The sequence below is a fragment of the Ictalurus furcatus genome, chromosome 16 (genome assembly GCF_023375685.1).
Source record: "Ictalurus furcatus strain D&B chromosome 16, Billie_1.0, whole genome shotgun sequence".
NCBI classification, from domain to species: domain Eukaryota; kingdom Metazoa; phylum Chordata; class Actinopteri; order Siluriformes; family Ictaluridae; genus Ictalurus; species Ictalurus furcatus.
The window spans coordinates 694936-715014 of NC_071270.1; the positions used below are offsets into that span (position 1 = coordinate 694936).

Below are 20079 nucleotides of genomic sequence, written 5' to 3' on the forward strand. Positions count from 1 at the left end.
CATTGTAACCATAGTGCTTTAGAAAGATCCTCACGAACAGGAAAAAAAAATGGCTGAAACTTAGAACATGTGACCTACTTTATTATTATTATTATTATGTTTAGAACCAGGGGAAAGTGAGCGAAACCAAGTTCCCAAGAAGCTTATTCAGCAAAACTGACTGAAGTGTCTATTTGAGTGTTCAGATAGGTCAAAAAATGCACTAGAAACAGGAACTTGGTGAAGAAGTGGAAGGAAGAAGCACTTTTATTGAATTCCGGGCAGTGGGTTTGTGTCATTATTAAACATCTGTGCAGCTGAGCAACGAAAATAAATGAATAAATGAATAAATATAAATAAATAATATTCTACCTGCAGAAATGCTCGACACAGAACAAAATAATTCAGGTTTAGATTCATCTTTTGGTGCCACCCAGTGGATGATACAGAGTACAAATGGGTGTCAAACACAAAGCATTAAGACCTTAACACATCTCATATCCATACCAATGATGATTCTGAGAAGCCGATGTCTTGCAAAACTGTACTCTTCCAAGCTTGATGCTCAAAGACACAAACTGCTCTAGGGTTATGCAATCATTGTGCAGCCTGTCAGCATGTCTGTGTTCTAAGAACCGTCAGAATGAAAGCAGAACTTTTGCTCTCCTGTCAAATCAGCATTTAGAATCTTTTCATTTAAATGAATGCTATGAACTTTTCCTATACAACACCTATAGTGACGGATCGCCCTCCATCCTCCATCCTCGTTTCATTACAAACATTTGTAATGCATTTTGATTTTTTATTTTTTTTTAATCTTGTCATGATTTTATCATTCATTTACTTCACTCATAAAGAAGGATTTCTTAATGATAAAATGAATGTACTTGTCGTTAGAAGATGTTACTATTTGCAAGGTGAAGCATCCACTTGTACACACTGGGGAACTCCATTCAGCAGTCCATTTTGCTGAAACACACTCTTTCGCAAATCAAGAATTCACAAACAGAAAAGCTACATACTCAGAAATTATTTATTGCCACAGAACTTGTTGGAGTTGAGAAATTTGCATGAAAAACTTTAGTACATCATACAAACAGTTGTATAATAAAACATGTTTGTTATTACAGAAAACATAGTAGTACTTTAAAACTGAGCTTACTCTACAGTCTTTTCAGATCATGCCACTATGCATGCTATAAATAACAAGAAGGCACACAACCACAGGCGTGATCTGAGAGGATATTTATATAAAAAAATTTTTTTTAAAAAAAACACAAAACAAAACATGCACAGAGTAGGCAAACATTTTCCATTCTTCATCATCTTTAATTACACAAGGCCCGAGTCATGCTGAACCAGACTCCAGACTGAACGGTACAAATCCACTTCAAGAATCATTAAACCCATTTTTCAGGCTCAAACTATCCCGGAGTCTGACAAACTGTTCAAGAATGCTGGTGTCGAGGTCATGTCATCAAAATAACTACACATCCCGGAATCTGTGCTGATAAAATCATGACTCTGACCTGTTTGATGTTCTGGAAACAAACACAATGACTGCGTTCATTTACTTCGGAATGCAAACATCTAAATAAGTGCTCCTAATTTAGAAATCCTGTTGTTTAACGTCATTTAATCATTTAACATCCGGGCTTACTTCAGAGATAAGAATCTGTCGTGCCAACATGGCATCCATGCGCAGCTGATAAATCTATTGTCTATTTGAGTATTAGAATTATAAATGGCATTATAATTTAAAACCATTAACAGGGCTGTCTAGTACTTAAGATTTTTCTTTTTCTTTCTTTTTTAAAAACAACAAAGTTTTATATATACACTGGGGAAAAGAAGAAAAAAAAAACTACATGCACTGTAAACTAACTTTCAGAAGTTTCAGAAACTAAGTTCCAGAAACTGCCAGTCACATTTCAATGAAAACTCCACCCTGAAAGACTTCAAATTAAATACGTTTACACGCAAGGCCCACTTTAATAAGATTACCTGTACACATGCTCGTTGGTAGCAGGTCAGCGCATGAAATCATGCGAATAGGTCAGTTAATGCTCACAGCTAACATTAGAAAGGGGAAAGTGTGACCTGGGACTTTAACCGTGGTGTGGTTGTTGGAGCCAGAGAGGCTGGCTTGAGCATTACAGAAACTGCTGATCATCTGGGATTTTCCCACACGACCCGGCTCGGCTAGTTAGTGATCATCGAGATGACGAGAGCCGTATGAGTATTAAGATTTAGGGTTTAGAGGAAAAAAGTTGTACAGATTAAAGGACTAAAGAGCCGTGGCATCTCTCTCTTTACGTAGAAGTAAAAACAAGGGCTAAAACCTGCCTGCCAGCACTAACAGCAGGAAGACACACCAACAGGTGGACGAGGGAGGAAAGTGAGCTCTGATTATCATTAAATCAGTGACGATCATGTTAATTATATTGATTAATGTGCAAATCTTTCAGGATAGATTTCCCCTTTCGGTCCATTTATTACTACAGGCGTTACACGCTACTCAAACTAACAAAGTCCAGATGGTTCATAGTAATTTAATACCCGCATAATTTGGACTCCATGTTCCACCTTCACCTCCCTGTCACTGGGTGTCTGAGGAGTTGGTGCAGCGTGTCTGCTGTCCTTTAGAACTCAGTGACAAGTGTGTGGCATCTTCACTAAAAGCCTTCTCGAAGACCCGTCTCAAAGAGAGTTTAATTTTCTCTTTAAAGTCCTGCCCCATAAACACGTAAAGAATCGGGTTCATGCAGCTGTTGACGTACGCAAAAGAGACAGCCAAAGGGTCTATGTGTCTAGCCAGCATGGCATCCTGATTCCCACCATAAATGTCTACCAGACCCACCACGTGGTAGGGTAGCCAGGAGACAAAAAACGCCACCACAACAGCAAGCATGATACGGAATGCTCTTCCTGCACGAAAGTGGCTGCTCATCACCTTCCGGGCGATCCCGGTGTAGCAAAACACAATGCAAAGAAGCGGTATGAGGAAACCCACCACAAACCGGGTCATGGTTAGCGCCCTGTAAGAGCCACCTTTGTCGATGCTGCATTCTTCTTCGGTAAAATTGGTGTGTCTGAATGTGCAGATGGTCAGGTTATCAAAGGAGAACGTTTCTCGTAGGATCATAGTGGGCAGGCTGAGGATTATGGCCAGTGCCCATGCCATGGCACAGCATACCCATGCTAACCCAAGCGTACGATTATTCTGAGCCCAAACAGGTTTAACAACCTGGATGAAGCGATCCAGGCTGATGAGGTTCAGGGTGAAGATGCTGGCGAACATGTTGACAACAATGATCGTGGGTAGGATCTTGCACATAGTGTCTCCATATGGCCAGTGATGCCCCAGGAGGATTTCAGCCACACTAAATGGTATGGACAGGCAGCACAGAAGGTCAGCAATGGCCAGGTTCAGAAACCAGATGGTGTTAATGGTCTTCTTCATCTTGACACCAGCAATCCACACTACAAGGGCGTTTCCAGGAACTCCAAGGAGGCACGTCAGGCAGTAGAGCACAAGCGCCACTTTTGCAATGGATCCCTTTGATTCTTCAGACAAACCAATGTCACAGTTATAATTGTCATAAAAGTATTTATAATAGTCATCGTACGAGTCGTTGTAGGTGTCGTTCATGTTGTTGCCGCCTTTGAGAAATCCAGACGAAATCTCTAGCTACCCCGTTCCTTTGATTGGAAAGTATGGAAGAAAAAGAGAAAGAATAATGCTGAAGGCCATTTAAAATCCTTTTAAATCAAGAAATTTTTTAACACGATTGAATTCATGGTATAAAAGGATTCAAATTATTGGAATTGAAAGGGTTCTTTCAAACTCACATTTTGAATAAATAAATAAATAAATAAATAAATAAATAAATTCAGAAAGGTTTTTTCTTTCCCAAATTCATTAATTCAAATTAATGCACATTTACACATTTCAGGTTTCTCAGTAACAAACTTAATAAACAAACAGTAATAAACTTCAGCACTATGAATTCAAAGGTGTTTAAATGTCATAATTAAGAGGCTTTTAACATTCAAAAGTTTGTCTCTTTTTTGCTTCCAATTGAAGGAGGATTAGAGACGTGCTATTAACCGCATGAAATCTCAACACTGTTACGATTCGTTTATTACAAATACAACTCATTCTCTCCTCTTCAGATTTTTGCCCATCATACAGCAGAAGAGCTGACTTACCCCGCTGGTAACGTGCCGAGCCGAAACTCAAACGAGTTGAAAAGGAAAGGAGAAGAAGTAGTAGAGGGTAGAAAAAAAAAAAAAAAGTCGTCCACAGGAAAAGCTTTCAAGGCCACACCATCTCGTCAGCGGTGAGCTCTTCCCCAGAGGAAGTCAAGAAACCACTGAGGCAAATTAATGCTGCAGCTGAACCAGCGGTTTCTTAAGAGACACGAATCTGTGTTTTATCATCATACAAAGAGTCAGATGGCACCTTCAGTCAATTAATAAATCTAAAATAAATCTAAAAAACACTACATGTAAGAGAGAACCACTACAAGTATGTGATGTTTTTAAAAAAAAAAAAAAAAAAAAAATCTATTCATCTATTGAATTTCATTTACAAAATGTTGAGAATTCTCTTTTGTCCTTATTGCGAAATTCAAAAAATAAAAATCACAAGGTTTTCTGCAACCCCAATTCCAAAAAAGTGGGGACGCTGTTAAATGTAAATAAACGTAAATAAAAAAAAAAGAACAACGCAATGATTTGAAAATCTCAAACACGTACGTTATTCACAATAGAACATAGAAAACATATCAAAGGGTTTAAACTGAGGAAATGTACCGCTTTAAGAAGAAAAATAAGGTCATTTTGAATTTCATACACAAAAAAAAGTAGAGACGGGGTAACAAAAGGCTGGAAAAGTTTTAAATTAAACATTTGATATGTTTTCTGTGTTCTATTGTGAATCACATATGGGGTTTATGAGATTTGCAGATCATTGCATTCTGTTTTTATTGACGTTTATTTACATTTTACACTGCGTCCCAACTTTTTTGGAATTGTGGTCGTATAGAAATATATCAAATTGCATGATCATTATGATCTAGACTAAAATCATAGCGACGGCTAGAATACTTTGAGAATTTAATAATAAAACAGCAACTACACACTCACTGTCCACTTTATTAGGAACACCTGTATATATCCATTCATGCAATCAGCCAATCACATGGCAGCAGCACAATACATATAATTATTCAGATAGAAGTCAAGAGCTATAATTTAAATTCACATCAACAGCGGCGGGGGGGGGGGGGGGGGGGGGGGGGCGCGATTACACAGAATGAGTGGTGTATAATACAAACAAAAATCTAGCAGCAGTTCTATAAAAGTAAATTCCTTGTTGATGGGGAAGTAGCTGACAGGAAGACAGATAGCTAACAGATAACTACATTAGTGTGCAGTTGTACAAGGGTTCCTAATAAAGTGAAAGGTGCGTGTAAGTTCAGCATACATACCAATTTTCGGTGTATTGCTGCTAACCTTTCCAGACATATTCCATACCTTTTTTTTTTTTTGCTGGTCTGTTCATCAAAATCATCCCAAATAGCAAAAACAATCTGCTCAGAATTCCATTTCATCCTAGTAAAAAATCAACAAGAGCAAGCGCAGTATGGGTTAGATGGTGCCAAATTTGGATATACAATCGGCATGTCCAGGCTGAATCTGGGCTTAATAGCCTCCTCTAGGGCAGAAGAAAGATACAGTAGATTGGACTTACCGGCCTTATTTTCAATTAATAAACTGAATCATGTTTTATTAATTTCTACTGGTAAATAGCTATCAAGCTACTTTCTCTCCATTCAAACTTCTGGGAAGTGCTACAGATCATTCTTGAAGTTTTGTCTTAAAATCTATCAAATCCATGAAAGCCTCAGACTGATTTTCAGACATTTTTTTGATGGCTAAACATTGTCCATAATTACTTGCCCCATAGAATGGAAAACCTCTCTTTAGAATCTGATATTACCAATTACATGGCTGTATTTACTAGTTTAGGAGGTAAGCAACTCGAAATAAGTAGTTAAGCTAAACAAACATTTCAAGAGCCAGAACTTCATGAATTTATTTACATATTTTGCAACTGTTGAGAAGTCTGAGAAACTAAACCATTGGCAGAATTAATTAAACTATGAAATATCATGCAATAAACTTTGAACTGTATTACAAGTTTTGTTAAGATGCATTGAAAAGGAAAAACAAAGGGGGTGGGGGGGTTGGGGGAGTGCACTATATATATATATAAACCATTGCAGATTCAGTGATGAAATGCACAGGAAGCAACTCTCACCAAAATGGTGTTTATTACATCGATTTGCCATTTGGAATTTGAAAAGTATGTCAAACATCAATCAGCCTACTTTATTGCATGAGGGGGAAAAACAAACAAACAAACAAACAAAAAAACAACAATGTGCCATTTTGGTAAAAGAGTATATCTGAACATGTGCTTTAATAATAACTCTGAATAATGGGCAAAGCAAATTAGGTTTTAAAAAAAAACAAACAAAAAAAAAAACACCACCAAAACCTACAATAATTTAATTCTAACAACTTCAGTCCTTCAGAAACCAAAGTGTCAATTTAAAACACTCATCTCAACCGGAAATGTCATACACAAATAGCAGAGCAATGAATCTATTTATTTTTCGAATCTATGACCATTGTAAATATCCTCCGAAGTGTTTGTTTTTCGTAGTTAATTCCTTACTTTCAAAAGCACAGACAAACGTGTAAAAGGTTACACTACAGCTATCAGCACATCTTGTGTCCACATCAATGTTCAACTTTACTTCAGAACATTGGATGAGATCATGCAAGGAGCAGAGGTCATAACATACAATATGTGGCAGTAAAAAGGAGTTTGACATTGGAATTAATACAGGTGTACAGTTCCTTAAAAATCAAATGCATTAGTAAGGAGGGTCAACCAAAAGGTGTCTCAACATCCCAAATATTCCACTGTAATTATCTACCTCGAGTCGGGCAAGATAAGATCTTGTCACCAGTTTAAATTAAATATATACATAATTAAATCTGTACAAATTGACATACAATATCCTGCCCTCCCTCCACTGATAACCAAGTGTGCCTGTCACAATTCTACCAGCAAAAAGTACACAACCGTATATATTTGCTTCGACTACAATATGTTTAAACAGTTTTGCTCCCACAGAGTTCAACAAAACATGTTCCAAGTATTGTCCAGTCTATTCACACAATTTTCACACCGAGGTGACAATATAGGACCCACTTTCTGTCGTGTCTCCTTTAGAGTCTTTCTTCTTTACACTGCTGTTAACCGGAGTGGGGATCTGAGATGGCCTCGGCGTTGTGCTGTCTGCACTGCTCTTTCTAGGGCTTGGCGTATAGTTAAAAGGACTAACCCTGGCAGCAACAGCACCACTAGGGGAGCTGTGTTTGCTGGAATTGGTCGAGCTGAAAGGTGTACGCTCGGCAATTGCAATTTCATGAACTTCTGTAGCGATATTTGGAGTGCTTAAAACAGGCTTGATGTCGATCACCTTCTGGTCAAGACTCTCACTACTTCGAATCAGGTTCAAATTAGTTTCCGAACCGAGACGTCGACTGGACGCATTCTCGTTGGCTGTTGGCTGCTTAAGATGCACTTCACTCAAGTCCCAATCACTAGGATGTAGTCTTCCAGACATGCCATCAATTACCGGAGGTGTGTTTGCTGTTGGCGACTTACTAGATCTAGGGCTGTTGATGGGACAATCTTCAATCCTCACCCAGACATCCTCAGATTTAGATGCTGTGGTACTTGTCTGATGTGATGTGCATACATCACTAGTTGGATCAGGTAAGTCTAGAGTCATTGAGGGACCTGCTTCCTTATCTTTTATTTTCCTCCATGTTCCCTTCCTTTCCAGTCCGCCATCCTTGTTCTGTGCAGATCGCTGAGGTGGATTAACTGGGTGAGGTTCATCTTCACTTCTGCCCTTTTCACTAGACTCAGATGATGCAGAGAGAATAGAGGAACTACTGCCTGTTCTTTTCCAAGTACCTACTCTTGGTAGAGAGGACGAATGTTTGCTGTGTTCTCTTTTCCATGTCCCTCCTCTGTTAATTGGGAGTCTTGACGGGCTCTCTGAATGGGATCGGGAGATGTCATGCCGTCTAAGTGACTTCCCATCTCCATTTTCAGAAGAGTTTTGGCTTTGAGGGGACTTTTTCCAGCCACTTCCTTGGTAGGGCAGAGTGAGAGACATGTCTGGTAAGGACGGGCTTGAAATAGGTGTCTGAGACTGACTAGGAGAGGATGGAGACAAAGACTCAAAAGAAGCAGACTCCTCTAATTTCCTTTTCAGGGTTGGACTAGGGGCTTCTTTAATAAACGTGGATTGGCGAACAAGTCCAGGTTTCTCTGATCTGTCAGACTCACTCCCACTTGACTTTGTGGAAGACATTCGGGACAGCTCTGCTTTTTTGGAAGGGCCTGTGGTTCCATACTGATTTAGACTTTTTGAGGCAGATTCACTCCTGGGTATACCACTGGTGCTCCTCGGCAAGCCACTATGTTTCGGAGGTGTTTGCTGACCCAATTGCCTCCCTGGAGATGGGTAAGACATTCGACCAGACCCAGGTTTGGAAGCTGCACTTGGAGAAACAGTACGAGGTATCTGCGAGAACTTGTTTGGTGGCGTTAGACCATTCCTACCTGGTGAGGCAGAGGTACGACCAGGAGACTGCATGGGTCTAGCTAGGGATTGCTGGGGTGGTCTAGATGGTGTGGAATCTCTTGATCCTGATCGAGAGGAGGTTTTACTTGATCCACCTTGGGAGACAGCTGGTTCTCTGGCAGGACTAGGGTCTAACTTTGATGGTGTCTTCATAGTCCTAGGAGAGTTTCCAGAATTTGGTGCCTGGGGAGCTGGGGGTTTTATGGCTTGTCCACGAGTAGGAGGCTTTTTTGGAATAGGGCTGGTACTGGGAGAACTGCTCCTCACACCAGGGACATGAACCATTGTCCTTCCTCTTGAAACTACAGGAACTTGAGGCTGTCTCTGCTGAGAAGTCATGGTCTCAAGACTAGGTCGTGGTTTTCCGGTGATAAGACTTTTATACACTTTCTTACCCCCTTTTAGGCTTTTAGCAGCTTCCTCCTCTTTCTTTTTTGCCTCTAAAGTGCTTTTCTCACCCGGTTTCAATATTCTTGGTCCTTTATGGGCAGGTGGCTTATTGTCATCTTGATTTGACGGCAGGTGGAAAGGGGATCCAATGGAAATGCCAGATTTAAGAGAAAGGATAGAATCTGAATCAGACGATCCCTGTCTAGATAAACTGGCCGCAGCCTGGTGCAGACTGCTAACGATTGAATTAGCACCCTCTTGGATGGCTTTCCAGTCAAAGGATTCAGAATCTGGAGACAAGGCTTGCTCTGAAATAGGACTGTGTGTATCTGTGAGATCCAGTATGAGGTCGGGTTCCTCTGCTAAAATGCCATCATCTAACATGCTTTTCTCCTCCTTAACACCTTGGTCATCACTCTTACTTCTAGGTGGTTGCTTCTTCTTCTTTGGCATTGCAGAACTGATGCACTCTTGTAGGAGGTCATCCTCAGAATCAATACTGAGTGAGCTAAGAGAACTGTTTCGAGAGAAACAGACAGGAGTATCCTCCACATGAAAGGCTTTTGGCGCATAGCCAGAGGCTTGAGGCCTGGGCATTTCCACTTGTGATGTGTCCTCTTTGTGTGAGCAATCTTTGTTGTTGTTTTCTTGGTCAATGTCACTAAGAGAACTTAGGGAGGAATTTCTTGAGAAACACACTGGGGTGTCCTCTATTGAAAATTTTTGCTTTTCATCAGGCACTGTTCCGGTATTTTCTTTGGATGCAAGTGAAAAACCTGGTTTTTGAAGGGCCTTTGCTGGGGCACTCTGGAATGTGGCCACTCTGTTAGTGTTTCCAGAATGCTCTCCGTTACTCTTTGAAGGTGGAAGCTTTCTTTGTTCCTTATCTTTTCGGAGCTCAGCTTTCTCTTTGGAAAGGTCAAGATCATCGTCCTCGAAGTCAAGTGAGCTTAGTGAATCATTGCGAGAAAAGCAATAAGGAGTACCCTCAATTGGTGTGTAATGGTGCGGAGAATCAAAGGCGAAACCTGGACGGGCACGTTCCTCGGTATTCGTAGGCTTATCTGCCAATGTTCTGGGGCCTGCTTTAGACTCTATTTTTTTTGTTTCGGTGTTTTTATCAGGATATGCTGCTTCTGATAAGTTGCTAGAGGCATCTGGTCGCTTAAGCATCCTTGCTCTATATTCACTGCTTTGTGGCATTGGTTTTACGGGAGAAGTTGGCTTTTTCTTTTCAAACTCTTGCTGAACTAGACTGCCAGTAGCAGTAGGTGGATGCTGAGGTTGATCCGACATTTTTTGCCCTCTGAACGGCTTGTGTACTTTACCTTTTGGCATTGCTGAGTTGATGCACTCGGCAAGAATGTCATCCCCTTCGTTCTCACCAGGAGCACACTGCACGTCAAAAGCTGCAGCAATATCAGTCGTTTCTGCACTTTTACCCTCTGGGACGGTGTCCCGTCTTTGATTTGACGCCTCTGCTTGGGGAGCTGGAATTTCAATAGTAGCCAACTCATTTGGAGGTGAATCAATAGTAAGGTCACTAAGAGATGTTGCTGTGGAGAAATTAGTAGGCGTTCCTTCTACACAATATACCCGAGGCATGTCCTCCCCATGACTCAATGCCATATGTTTTTGCAGTTGTCCTCTGTTTTGTGAGGGGAGTAGTTTGTAAACAGAGAGCTGGCTTGGTTTACGGACCACTGGTGGTGGTATTCTTGAAGTGTTTGGGGGTGCTTGCTTCTTGGGTTTTCTCGAGGACTTTGTAGGCATGGCTGAATTTATACATGCTTCTAGGATCTCTCGATCATCGTCGTCGTCGTCAGAGTCATCCAGTAGATCTTTCTCAGATTCAGTATTTACTGGAGGCTTGTCTTGCCTCTTAGACTCATTAGTGTCTTCTTTCTCTGGTTCTGTCTTGTTTCCATGGTCATCCTCATGAAGTGGGGGCATTATCTTTAGCTCAACATCCTTTTGAATAAAGGGTTCGTCCAGACTTAATGCACTGAGGCTTGAGGCACATGAAAATCCCTCTGGAGTACTCTCTGTGGCAAAATGTAGAAGTGTGTCATTATCTGGAAGCACTTGCACTTTTTGCACAGCAGCACTGACAGCTGCATGTCTTGGTGCCAAGTCACGTTTTTCTACATGGGGCGGCATGCTAACTTTCTGCTTTATGGACGTTGTACGTGGGGGTGGTGGTGGAGGTGTCTTGCTACGACTGGGTGGCATCGTTTGGCCGGGGCTATCAGGCAGGTCACTAGGGCTGATTATGCCACTGACCATTCCACTGTATGGCTCACTCTGTACTGAGCTTGCAATGGAGTGGCTCTCGAAGCTGTCAAGAGAGCTGACAGAAGTGCATCTGCTAAACACAAGAGGGGTCTCTTGCACATAATGTTCAGGAGGACTTTTGGGGGTCTGAGCACCACTTTTTGATGGTGATTTAGCACCTGATGAAAATTCTACTGCTTTCTGATGTCTGGAACCCTCACCATGCCCAACATGAGATCCTTGGTGTCGTGGTGGCTTCATTCGGACATAATGGTTGGACGATTGACCTTCTGTTGTGCGCTGATCAGGAACATTATTGGACGATTTTTCAGCAACAGGCAAAGTTGTGTAATTACTAGCTGCGTTGACATTCTGCTTGCAGCTCTCCATTTCATCTTCAGAAGATAAGGATGATAGGGAGCTCCCCCTTGAGAAACATATAGGTGTATCCTCAACACAATAGGTCTGCAGTGTTTCTTGATTTATTGTAGGAGCCTTGCAATTGGACTTTTGAATCGACCTGCCAGGCCCGGGTCGAGTCTGAGCTGAGGGCTGATGGAGCTGTTTTTGCCGATTCTGAGTTTTTATTGATGAGACAGAAGATGAACTGTCCTGGCTTAACTGTTCCTTGACGGAGCTCTGTGAAGATGATGCTTTTGAATGACTGAACACTGGTTTTTTAGAAGACGCATCAGAATACTTCAGACTATAATCAATAGGTTGCTCTACGTGGTGATCTTCATTGTATTTTATGCTGTAATTGGTAGGCTGCTCATCAAGTTGTTCCTCTTCTGAATAGCGCTCACTGTAATTAGTTGGTTTGTCATCACCAAAGTCATCAACAGTACAAATTGTTTGGTTCATTTTTTTGTTCATTCCATGACCAGACGCACTGCCACTTTGCTCATTGGGTCCCCTGGATCGGAATCCTCCAGACATGTCCTGCTGAACAAACAGGGGCTGGTATTTTTTAAGCTTATCTTCACTTTCGCCATTTCCCTCTGTGTACATGGGATACCCTGGGCTCTGGGACCTAGGTGGATTGTGATCAGAGCGTTTCATCTCATCCTCCAAAATCTTGGGCCTTGCCCACCTCTCGCTCTGGCTTGGGCTTTGTCGGCCTGAGTTGAGCTGCTCATCTGAATACTTCAAACTATAGTTAATTGGCGTGTCTAAATCACCATCATCATCCTCCATATGATTCGCATTGTGTATCTTATGGGCAAGATCAGCTGGATATTTTCTATAGACACACCATTTTCCTTCATCATCTTCAGAATAGGAGTCTACAGATGGTTTCATCTGACCCCTTTTTCCATAGCCATCCGTGCTGCTGACACTATTAAGGCTGTCATTAGATGCTCTATACTCCAGTTTGGGCATTGGGCAAGGTCTGCCTGATGCATCTGGTTTACTATAGTTGTACATGTTTTGGTGACTGTGAACCCCAGTCTGACGTCTGACGAGGTCATCCTGAACCATGTGAGAGTCAGGAGTCGATCCAGCATTTCGGTCGTCTAGGCCCAAGTGCATGCTTTGTACTTCTTCCATTACCATTGCTATTTGTGCTACAGTGGTAGGAATTTGCATTCCCATTCTTTTACCCGAGTCAGGATCTGGGTGGACACCTCTTCGCTCCCGATCCAGACTCTTGTCTCTCTCAGCCCGAACACTGTCTGCATTGCCCCTATTCTCTCGAGAAGATGGGCTGGAGAGCACTGGAGTGTTCATGTAAGGGGAGCGAACACCAACACCACTAGTGTTAAAACCATCAGACCTGCAAACTCCATCGTAATCACCATAAACGTTGTGCTTGTGCCGAGGTTTGTTCCTGTGAGAAGCCTTAGGGCTCAAATTATCTATATTATCAAAAGTTTCAGAAAGATGCTGTGCATCCAGTTCTTCAATTAGTGCTTTCTGTTTTCTTACATGTAGTGAAGGCAGACTAGATCCAGGAGACATTATGTTTGCGTCCTTGTATTTGGCAGGTCGATTGGCCATGAGGTTTCTCAGAGCTGCGGCACTACCCATAGCGATCATTTTGTGCTTGGAGTGGATCAGATTTTTGAGCATACTAACTGCTCCCATATCCCACAACGCCTCCTGGTCCTTTGCATTTCGAGCTGACAGGTTCCACAGAGTTCCACATGCATTGCTCACTATGGTTAAGCTGTGAGATTTAAGATGCTGAAGAAGGGTCTGCAGACAGCTGCTCTCCCGCAGGATTTGCCTAGAAAAATATTGTAAAACAGACAAGAATTAGCATTCACAGCACTGGGAGAATACAAACAATTTGCTTATGGCAGAAGAAGCAACAGAATATCATTTCACCTGTGCTCCTCATTTGTGGCTATAAGACTTGAAACATTCCTCAAGATGCCTCCACCACTTTCGATAATGGCAAGGGTGTTGGTTTGGCTTCTGTAGGTTAGCGTGCTCACTAAAAAGGCCAACGCGCCAGCAACAGAACAGATATCAGCCTTGTTTTCAGTGCAATGAGCAGATAAATTCCAAAGGGCACTAAGCACACTTTTTAGTGTCGATTCCTAGAAAAGCAAAAAGGATTGAAAGATGTCGTCATGATACAAAACAGACAACAATAACGTTTAATGTTTACACCGCACTCAAAACAGTCCTTACCTTCTGAACCTCAAGGGCACACTCCATTAGAGCCCGAACACTGCCAACCTCACGCAATGTCTTTTTACTATTGACATCAGCACGCCAAGACAGGTTTCTCAACACGCTGGCAATGACCTGAAAGCGTAAATTTGATGATGAAATGAAAGCGAATAGGATTACTGTAAGATAAAGGTACACATACATAACTGCAATATGATACTACGTTTACCTGTTGCAAATCCTCACTCTCAGATTTCAGTTGCGCTACCATGGCCCTCATACAGCCCTTCATGGAACAAAGTGTGGCCTGTTTAAAAAATAAAAAAAATTCATGGTTAATAGCAATAACAACAACAGAATTATTACAATAATTAGTTTAAATCTAAAACTGAGCAGAATTCCTTACCTTGTTGGCTACATCTCCAAAAGTTAAGTTAGTTAGAGCCATGCCAGCATATCTTCTTAATGTAACACTGTAGTGGTCACTCGTAAGGCCATAAATTTCACAGTCCACCTGCAACAGTTCACCTATAGCCTGCAGTCCACCTATAAACCATAACCGTTCAGTAATTCTTTTAAAATGTATATTCTCCTAAACAAATAGCTCACTGACCGCTCTGAAAATCTAAGCCAATCGCAGCAGATAGGGAAACTTACCAAGTTCGTTCATTGCATGTCTATGCTCCTCATCAAAGGACAGCTTCATGAGAACACACACAGCTGGGCAGATCTGGTGCTCCATAGGTGAAGGCACTAAAATTCACAAGAAAAGAACGTTCACTAATTGAAATGGTCACTTAGTAGCACGGCTAGGACAGTACCGTCCCTTAAACCATAAGGAAATCTGCAGCTGATACAGCAGTAAAACGTAAGGAGAGAAAACCCAAAAGCCAGGTTTACTTGGGTTTTTGTCTTGGTCTACTCCACGCTCATGGCTCTCCTGCCATTCCCAGCAGGTCTCGCAGTAGGCCCGGATCTGTTCCAGCAAGTGGAGCACCCGGATCTCTCTCCGGCCGCGCTTGTCGTCTGGCTGCGAGTGGATGATGTTATGTAGGGCAGCACTGGCTCTGGCTCGGGCCTCCTTGCTGCCTCGAGAGTTGCCCAGCAGAACAGAGTCCTTGTCATTGCCATGCAGGAGCTGGATAAGCAGCGGCAGGCAGCCGGATTGACGCATGGCTATACAACTGTCCTGAGAACTGGACATGGCCAGGAGAGTGCGAGACATGTCATCCTTATCATGAGTGCCCAGCATGGAGAGCAGAGAGTAGACCATTTCCACCTGGGGAGACGGGACAATTGTGTGTAAAAAAAAATAAATAAATAAATAAATAATAGTTAAATGTTTAGGTGCACAAGAAAACCTACTGAATATATGACATCTATTAGGTAAAATACCCATCGATCTAAATAATAAAATTCTGAGTATGTAGCAATAAATTTGACATTTATCACAACATCCAAATGTGTTCCAAATGTGACATTTCTGGTTAAAATCTCCCAAAGAGAACAGACACATCTACAAAGGAAGTCAAGATTTCACACCGAATGTGTGATAACTCAGGTTTATTAGTTCACCTTGGTGCCCAAATGACTGGTAAGTCTGCGTGGTACCGAGTAACTTCCTCCACTACTCATCTCACTGGCTGTGTCATGATCCACACGAGAGCTTGAGCCCTGACAAAACAGGCGAGTGAGTTATCTTTAAAAAAAATAAAAATAAAAAAAGAAAGAAAATGCCATTTTAATCCTCACTGCAAAAAAAAATAAGCATTTAATTAGGAAATATGCTTCAACAGGAGGTCAATACAGATCATTTACTGTTAAACGTGTAACGTTAAAAACTAAGGTCAATAAACACTCGATCCCGGTGGCTAATCCACCGACACGTCTGTGGCGCCATCTGTCTGCAAAACGCTATTGTTCAGGGAGCCAGGAAAACGGCATGCAATTCACCAGCAAGCCCACAATAGACACTTAAAAAATAAATAAATAAATAAATAAATAAATAAATAAATTAAAAAAAAAAAAAAAAAAAGATTTCAGTGGGAAGTGCAGGAACATGCAAGTTTGTCCTTCCTTACCTGAGAGCAAGCTCCATTCCCGATGACCGAGTCTCCTGATGCCTGTGCCCCCTCGGTCTGGGCCACGAGGTCATGCTTGGCCTGGAATTGTGGAAAATTAGAACGTTACAGAGGAGATAACGATGCAGAATAAAACGAAGCGAGAACACGCAATGAACCTGCCACTGGGGCTGGGCGATACGATATAATAACGAGACTGTGATAAATTACACCATGATGTTCGGAGATATCTTTTTAAATAATTATATACCAAGTGTGGAAGCAGCTGATTTGATGTTAAGTGTTTGTTCATTTATGTATAAGACACAAGCGTCATTAAACACTGGTTTTTCTTTTCTTTTCTTTTTTTTTTAAATGCAACACTCCTGTTTTGCTAGAAATTTCATAACAATGCTACTGTATATATTGTGATACAAAGCCTTTGAAAATCGTGATATCTCCGACCCCTACTTGCCATAAAGTGCGAGGGAGGAAAGCCTAACTCCCACCAAAACCTAACCCTGACCCCATCCATTCAACTCCATTCATTTCTTCATGCCATGTCTGATTTAATATACATGTGTGTCTGAGTAAAGCATGAACTCCATGTGTATGTGTGCACACGCATCTCTCTCTCTTTGTATGTCTACATGTGTGTGTTTGTGTGTATATATATGTGTGTGTGTGTGTGTGTGTGTGTGTAAACCTTGATCTGTCAGGCACAAACTGACAGACAACCCCTGACACCGTCAGTCAATTAGTCAGCTGTAATACCAGCAAGAGTTTCTCTTCATGACCTACATAATCCAGATATGGCACACAGAGACGCATGCGCACGCGCGCACACGAACATACAACCATACTTATCGGCCCATCTTCCTTAACATGAACCACTAATCACCTTAAATGCACACATATATCTGGTACTAAACCTTCCACATCAAGCCTTATTGCTCCTGATCTGTACATCTAAAAGCCAGGTCACACTCGCATCTGTTCATGCTCCGTCACAGAGACTGCATTTGGTGCTCCATTAAAATGTGATCGCAGAAGCGGTTCAGACGTGTAGAACGTTTATACTGAGAAGCAGAGTAACTGGTCCACAAGCAAAAAGGATCTTACGTACATATTTTCAGCACGAGTAATATATTTTATTACTTTCAAGTTAATATAAAACAAATATAGAATCGATTTTCACTAGTTTCAAGCTTGAATGTGTCTTCATTTTGTTCATTAAGGAAGAAACTCAATTATGAACTTTGAATTTAGTAAAAATGTTCATCTTATATTTGTTTTCGAACATGAAACACATGCGCACACACACACGCGCACGCACACAAGCGCGCGCACACGCGCACAGGCACAGGCACAGGCACAGGCACAGGCACACGCCCGCACACGCCCGCACACGCCTATTCCCATGTGTCAAGATTTAAATCGACACTAAAACAGAAAAACAAAGCAGAGAGGCGGAAATTGAGACATCCTGTCGTCTCAGATTAAGATCTGAGATCATCATCATCTAGATCATCAAAACCTCCGACATCTGAGTTTTGAGATTAGGGAACCTCTGAAACAGGTGATAAGATGGGCTGATTATGATGATGCACTAAATTTGATCACAGTCTATGTTTATCAATACCACAATAAAAAGTACCTCAGTGGAGCGTTTTGGTCCTTCGATTCTTCTATTTTCGTGAATATTTAAACATATTTTTGTTGCTACAGTGTTAATGTAGATGAGGATGTATTAACCTGTGTGTTTCAGACCTATCGATATCAGCGGTTACACTACGATACTGAAACACCCCCGATGCTCCTGGGATTCGTAGTGTTGGGACTGAATCGATCCGATAAGACTCCGACTCACTGTGTACAGTTAATCTGCTTGAGTGCACCGAACCTTCATGGAGGGTGTTTGGCGAGTTTGGTAGACTAACCTCAGATTCTGAAGGCTGGGACTGTAATTGCTGGTGCAACCTCAGCATGTCCTTCTCGATCTGCTGGATACGCGCCAACCGCACCTGAGAACATGATTTTATAGAATTTATAGAATTTAGACACAGCAGATGATCACGTGTTCAAATTCTGCCCATTTAACTTGGTTCGAATCCCATGACTGCCACTGTTGGACCCTTGAGCAAAGCCTTAACCTTTAACTACCCAGTGCTTAGACTAGGTTTTGCCTCAATTCAGTTGACCTTTACTTTATCTGGTAAGGCAGAAAAACCAAACAATCGCCGAAAGGTCAAAAATGGTAAACGTTAACGCTAAACCATAGATATTGGCACTACAGGAATGCATTTTTATGTAAACATTGCGTGTTTTGTTAAATGACGCCTCACCTGTGCCCTCTTCTCCATGTCCTGGCATGTGCCCAGCTGCTCCTCCATCGCTGCCCGGATCTGCCGAGCCTCGTATTCCAGCTGCCTGCGAGTCATGTCTGTCTGTAATGAGAACTACACGGCAAAAAAACAAAAGATAATTAATAAAGAAAAACGATATAAACAAGCTACGGCAACATATCAGCAATATACAAGCTCGTCAGTGGTATAACAAGACTATCTATGATAAATGTAATTTAGGAATGTACATTCTCAGTCAGTGGAAGGCTGTCGATCCTTTTGGTGAGGTTTTGCAACTGGGCATAGTACCAATCCTTCTCTTTCTCTTCTTTCTGAAGCTCAGCCATTAACAAGGACCTAAATAAATAAATAAATAAATACACACAATCAGATAAACAATGCTGTTAAATATTACATAGGAATAACAGCTGTGACAGCTGGGAAGTACCAGGGTTAAATATGAAATTAGGACGAAAACGATTTCAGATCGAGGTAAGTGCACTGATTAAGAGAAATTTGAACCTTTAGAGCCTGGAAAATGTCTAATCTATATCTAAATCTAATCTAATCTAAACAATAAGGAAAAGCCAAGGAAAATAAATGATCATTTCAGAAGAAGGAGGCTCACCTCTCCTTTTCCAGCTCTTCCAGGTGTCCGGCGCTGTCTCTGCCCCCGTTGGTCACTCCTCTCCTGGGAAAGGAGCCCATGGGGCTGCTGTCAGCGGAGTGGCCCGAACCTGAGCCTGGCATGGGCGCCTTCGCTCTCAGCTTAACCCCTGAGAAACTGCTAGGCTCCAGATTTATCTCTGGAGAAGTGAAAAGTAAATATAAAAAAAAGAAAGAAAGAAAGAAAAGAAAAAAAAAGTGTGATGACTATTTACTTGATTATGTAAATAGTTTCCTACGCCATCTAGTAGAGGGATTTTTGAATGGCAACAAAAATAGAACTAAGCAACTTTGAATATTTAAATATTTTAAAATAATAATTTGAATATTTTAGAGACCAAATGATCGTGATGATGATAAAAATTCCAGTATCCTTATACAATATAGGGCCAAAGGTATGTGGAAACCAGACCATCACACCCATATGTGCTTTCTGAAGATATTTAGTACTCCTTTGCTGTTATAATAACTTCCATGCTTCTGAGAAGGCTTTCCTCTAGATTTTGGAGCATAGTTGTGGTCCATTCAGTCTCAAGAGCATTAGTGAGGTCAGGCATTTAATTTGAAGGCCAAGCATTCCAGTTCATCCCAAACGTGTTCAACTGGGTTGAGGTCAGGGTTCTGTGCAGGCCACTCGAGTTCTTCCACTCCAACCTTGGCAAACCATGTCTCCACGGACCTAGCATCGTGTATAGGCACATTGTCATGCTGGAACAGGTTTGGGAACCTCTTCATTCCAGAGAAATTATAATGCTACAGCATACAAAGCCATTCTATACAGTTCTGTGCTTCCAACTTTGTGAGAACCGCCTGTTGAAGGCCCGCATATGGGTTGTGATGATCAGGTGCCCACAATCTTTCAGGCAAACAAACACGTTCATCTGATTCACTGAACACTCGTACCTTTAAGCCTCTCCAAAAAGTCAATCTGGCTTTGGGAATCTTTCGAGTCTTCTTCGATACTTCCTTGGAGCTGCTTCAGCACCTCCTGCATCAGGCAAA

General features: G+C 41.6%; 2 protein-coding genes across 2 annotated transcripts in view; both read right to left on the minus strand.

Moving 5' to 3' along the window:
- Nucleotides 1–994: 994 nt before the first annotated feature.
- On the minus strand, nt 995–5247 carry LOC128620868 (C3a anaphylatoxin chemotactic receptor). The gene is made up of 2 exons (XM_053646217.1): nt 4192–5247; nt 995–3681 (listed from the first exon to the last, which is right to left on the minus strand). The coding sequence occupies exon 2, from the start codon at nt 3629–3631 to the stop codon at nt 2579–2581; it is 1053 nt and encodes a 350-aa protein (XP_053502192.1). The 5' UTR covers nt 3632–3681; nt 4192–5247; the 3' UTR covers nt 995–2578.
- An 80-nt stretch (nt 5248–5327) lies between these two features.
- apc (APC regulator of WNT signaling pathway) overlaps nt 5328–20079 on the minus strand; it is a 31621-nt gene continuing 16869 nt past the window's right edge. The window contains exons 3-16 of the mRNA XM_053645148.1: nt 19981–20065; nt 19040–19217; nt 18660–18768; nt 18412–18525; nt 18007–18090; nt 16088–16168; nt 15582–15680; nt 14907–15285; nt 14664–14759; nt 14413–14552; nt 14236–14313; nt 14025–14141; nt 13716–13930; nt 5328–13614 (exon numbers count right to left, since the gene is read on the minus strand). Of these exons, the coding sequence (XP_053501123.1) occupies nt 7242–13614; nt 13716–13930; nt 14025–14141; nt 14236–14313; nt 14413–14552; nt 14664–14759; nt 14907–15285; nt 15582–15680; nt 16088–16168; nt 18007–18090; nt 18412–18525; nt 18660–18768; nt 19040–19217; nt 19981–20065 (8148 nt within the window). The 3' untranslated portion in view covers nt 5328–7241. The remainder of the gene's footprint in view (nt 13615–13715; nt 13931–14024; nt 14142–14235; nt 14314–14412; nt 14553–14663; nt 14760–14906; nt 15286–15581; nt 15681–16087; nt 16169–18006; nt 18091–18411; nt 18526–18659; nt 18769–19039; nt 19218–19980; nt 20066–20079) is intronic.

Coding starts and splice junctions, on each gene's coding strand:
- LOC128620868 (XM_053646217.1), bottom strand. CDS start 3,631: ATGAACGACACCTACAACGACTCGTACGATGACTATTATAAATACTTT.